The sequence below is a fragment of the Acanthamoeba castellanii genome, assembly GCF_000313135.1.
Source record: "Acanthamoeba castellanii str. Neff unplaced genomic scaffold scf7180000084352, whole genome shotgun sequence".
In the NCBI taxonomy this organism is placed as follows: Eukaryota; Discosea; order Longamoebia; family Acanthamoebidae; genus Acanthamoeba; species Acanthamoeba castellanii.
Window position 1 is genome coordinate 14,477 of NW_004457561.1, and position 2,447 is coordinate 16,923.

Consider the following 2,447-nt stretch of genomic DNA (forward strand, 5'->3'; position numbering starts at 1 on the left):
GGCACGCACCATCATCCGCCAGCGCGGATCGAAGATGATGCGGCGGCGCTCGCGCGAGGGGTCGCCGTCGCAGATGATGAAGGCGAGCAAGATCATGTGCCGCACGTTCTTGCCTCCGTAGCCCACCAGGTCCTTGGCCTCGTCCTCCAGGTACCTGTCCGCCGCCAAACACAAACGCACACAGCGCGCTGATGAGTCGAAGAGTGCGGGATAAGAGCGGACATCAAAGGCCGCTGCTGTGTTCTTTTCCCCGCACCCGTAGTTCATCATCTTCGTCACTGAGTCGGGGTACTCGAAGCTTCCCGTGGGGCAGCACTCGTCCACGGCCTCTGCGCGATCGTCGATGATTGAGAGAAGAGAGAGAGAGAGAGAGAGAGAGAGACCAAGCGCGGCATGATGAGCGAGAGAGACCGACCAGCTTGATGGTTGGGTGGGCGTGAGTGAAGGCCTCGTACCCTTGGCGGCGAGGCACATGCCAAAGTTGAGGAAGATCGGGTCCTGCATGGGGGCCACGCTCGAGAGGAAGCGAATGGCGTCGTCGCACGCCACGGCTCCCTCGCGCGTGGCCATGCCGGGCTGTCCCGGCACACTGCGGTGACGCGGGTGAGCAAAAACGCGAAGTCATTGAGCTCAGCTGGTGGTGATGTACCGGAGGGCGGTGCCCTGATAGAAGGGGCGGAACTCGTTGATCAGGATCTGCGCGTAGAAGCGCGGGTTGCGCCTCAGATTCATCATTTCATGGCGCAGCTCGAGCTCCAACTCTGCGCGACGAAACACACCCACACACACACACACAACACGGTCAGTTACCAGGCTCGGAGGGCGCAGGGAGGAGTGGGTGTGCGCACTGTTCTGGGGAAGAGTATAGCGCTGCGTCGCTGAGTCAATGTAGACCGACTCCGTGGAAAAGTTGTCGACATCGTCGGGGTCAGGGAAGTGCTGCTCCACACGTCAGCGGTGACGGTCGTGTTGCCCCAGTAGCCGCCCGGACCAGTCGCGATGGCCGGCCCCGCGCCTATATCGCGGTGCTGAGGTGAGCACCGCGGTGTGCAGCAGAAAACGACGAACAAGCGCTATTGGGAATGCGAGGAAGCCGGTGGTGATGGGGTGCTTACCGCCGGAATAGGTGGCTTGCATGGGCTGCTGCGGGAAACCGCTCATTTGGGGGAACGATGGGGCCGTGGCCGGCGGAGGAGCGTTGTAGCCGCCGCCCACGGACACAATCGTGCCTCGCTGGGGCTGTATTCCTCCTGCTGGTCCAACCGGTTACAGAATACATCAGATGATGAAGCAAAACAACACACACACACACACACACACACACACACACACACCACAACAGAGAGAGAGAAAAAACCTGCAGGGCTGCCAAAGTCGACATTCACGCCGCCCATGGCCAAGAGGGCTGCGAGGGGGTCATCCTCCTGGGCCTCACTACAGAACAGAGAGGAGGGCGCTCAGTTGATCGACTGCCTCCCCCGCATGGGGTGCTAGTAGCAGTACCTGTGTCGCTGAGGCGGAGCCGCGGAGGAGATGGAAGCCCTCTGGGGCGCAGCAGCAGCTGGCGCGGGGGACCCGAACTGCTTGAGGATGTCGTCCAGCATCGCCTCGTTGACCGACGAAGTCGACACTCGCCCTGCTCAATAACATCATCAGCCGCAGCACATGAGCAAAGAAGAAACGACGGCGTTAACCCTTTGGTGGTGCGCGCGATACCCGAACCAAATTGCGCCTGCGACGACGCGGCCGGCGAAGCGGCGGCGGCCGGTGCGAAGCTGGACAACCGCGGTGCCGGGGCAGAAGAGGAGGAGGAGGCGGGAGCGACGCTCTGGCGGGAGACGGGAGCGGCGGCGGCTGCCGGCGACGAAGGTGAGGGCACTCCGCCGGCGAAGGACATGAGGGCGGCGAGCGGGTCATCAGAGTCGGCCAGGGAGAGGGCGTCGATGGCCGGCAGGGGCGCAGCGGCCGACTGGTGCGCCGATTGCGGGGCCGAGGCCGGCGGCGAGGAGCCCAGCCGCTGGTCGATCGTCGCGATCAGGTCATCCAGATCCTGCAGGCCGCTATCCGCCGCAGCTGGCTTCTTCTCCGCCGCGGCTGTGTTTGCGCCACCGCCGCCTCCACCACACCGCAGCTGAGCCACCACCACACCACTGTTCTCGCACCACCAGCCCAAGCCAGAGAAAAAGAAAAACGAAAAAGAGCGAAAAAGAACGAAGACGCGGGGGGGGGGCAAAGAATGAAGGAGGTGGGTGGGGTACCGGCGGGTGGGCTGGCGGGGGAGGGGTCGGGGAGCGCGGTCTTGGCACCGGGCTTGACCCTGCGCGGGAGCGACACGCGCTTGTCGTCGAACTCCTCCCCGGTGGGGGAGGTGTAGGCCGCGATGGCAGTGGGGTGTGGTGAGGCCGAGGAGGAGGAAGCGTGGCGGGCTGGCCGAGGAGGAGGGAGAT

At 64.0% G+C, this 2,447-nt stretch overlaps 1 protein-coding gene across 1 annotated transcript; it reads right to left on the reverse strand.

Annotated features, from left to right (window-relative positions):
• Positions 1-12: 12 nt before the first annotated feature.
• ACA1_320420 (uncharacterized protein) lies at positions 13-2,424 on the reverse strand (the record flags this gene model as incomplete). Its single annotated transcript, XM_004342342.1, is given in 11 exon segments — positions 13-154; positions 257-329; positions 456-589; positions 650-761; positions 849-939; positions 951-1,028; positions 1,069-1,250; positions 1,358-1,434; positions 1,504-1,636; positions 1,723-2,094; positions 2,259-2,424. Coding segments are annotated over 11 exon segments (1,560 nt in total), but the record flags the coding sequence as incomplete, so codon positions are not given.
• Positions 2,425-2,447: the final 23 nt, after the last annotated feature.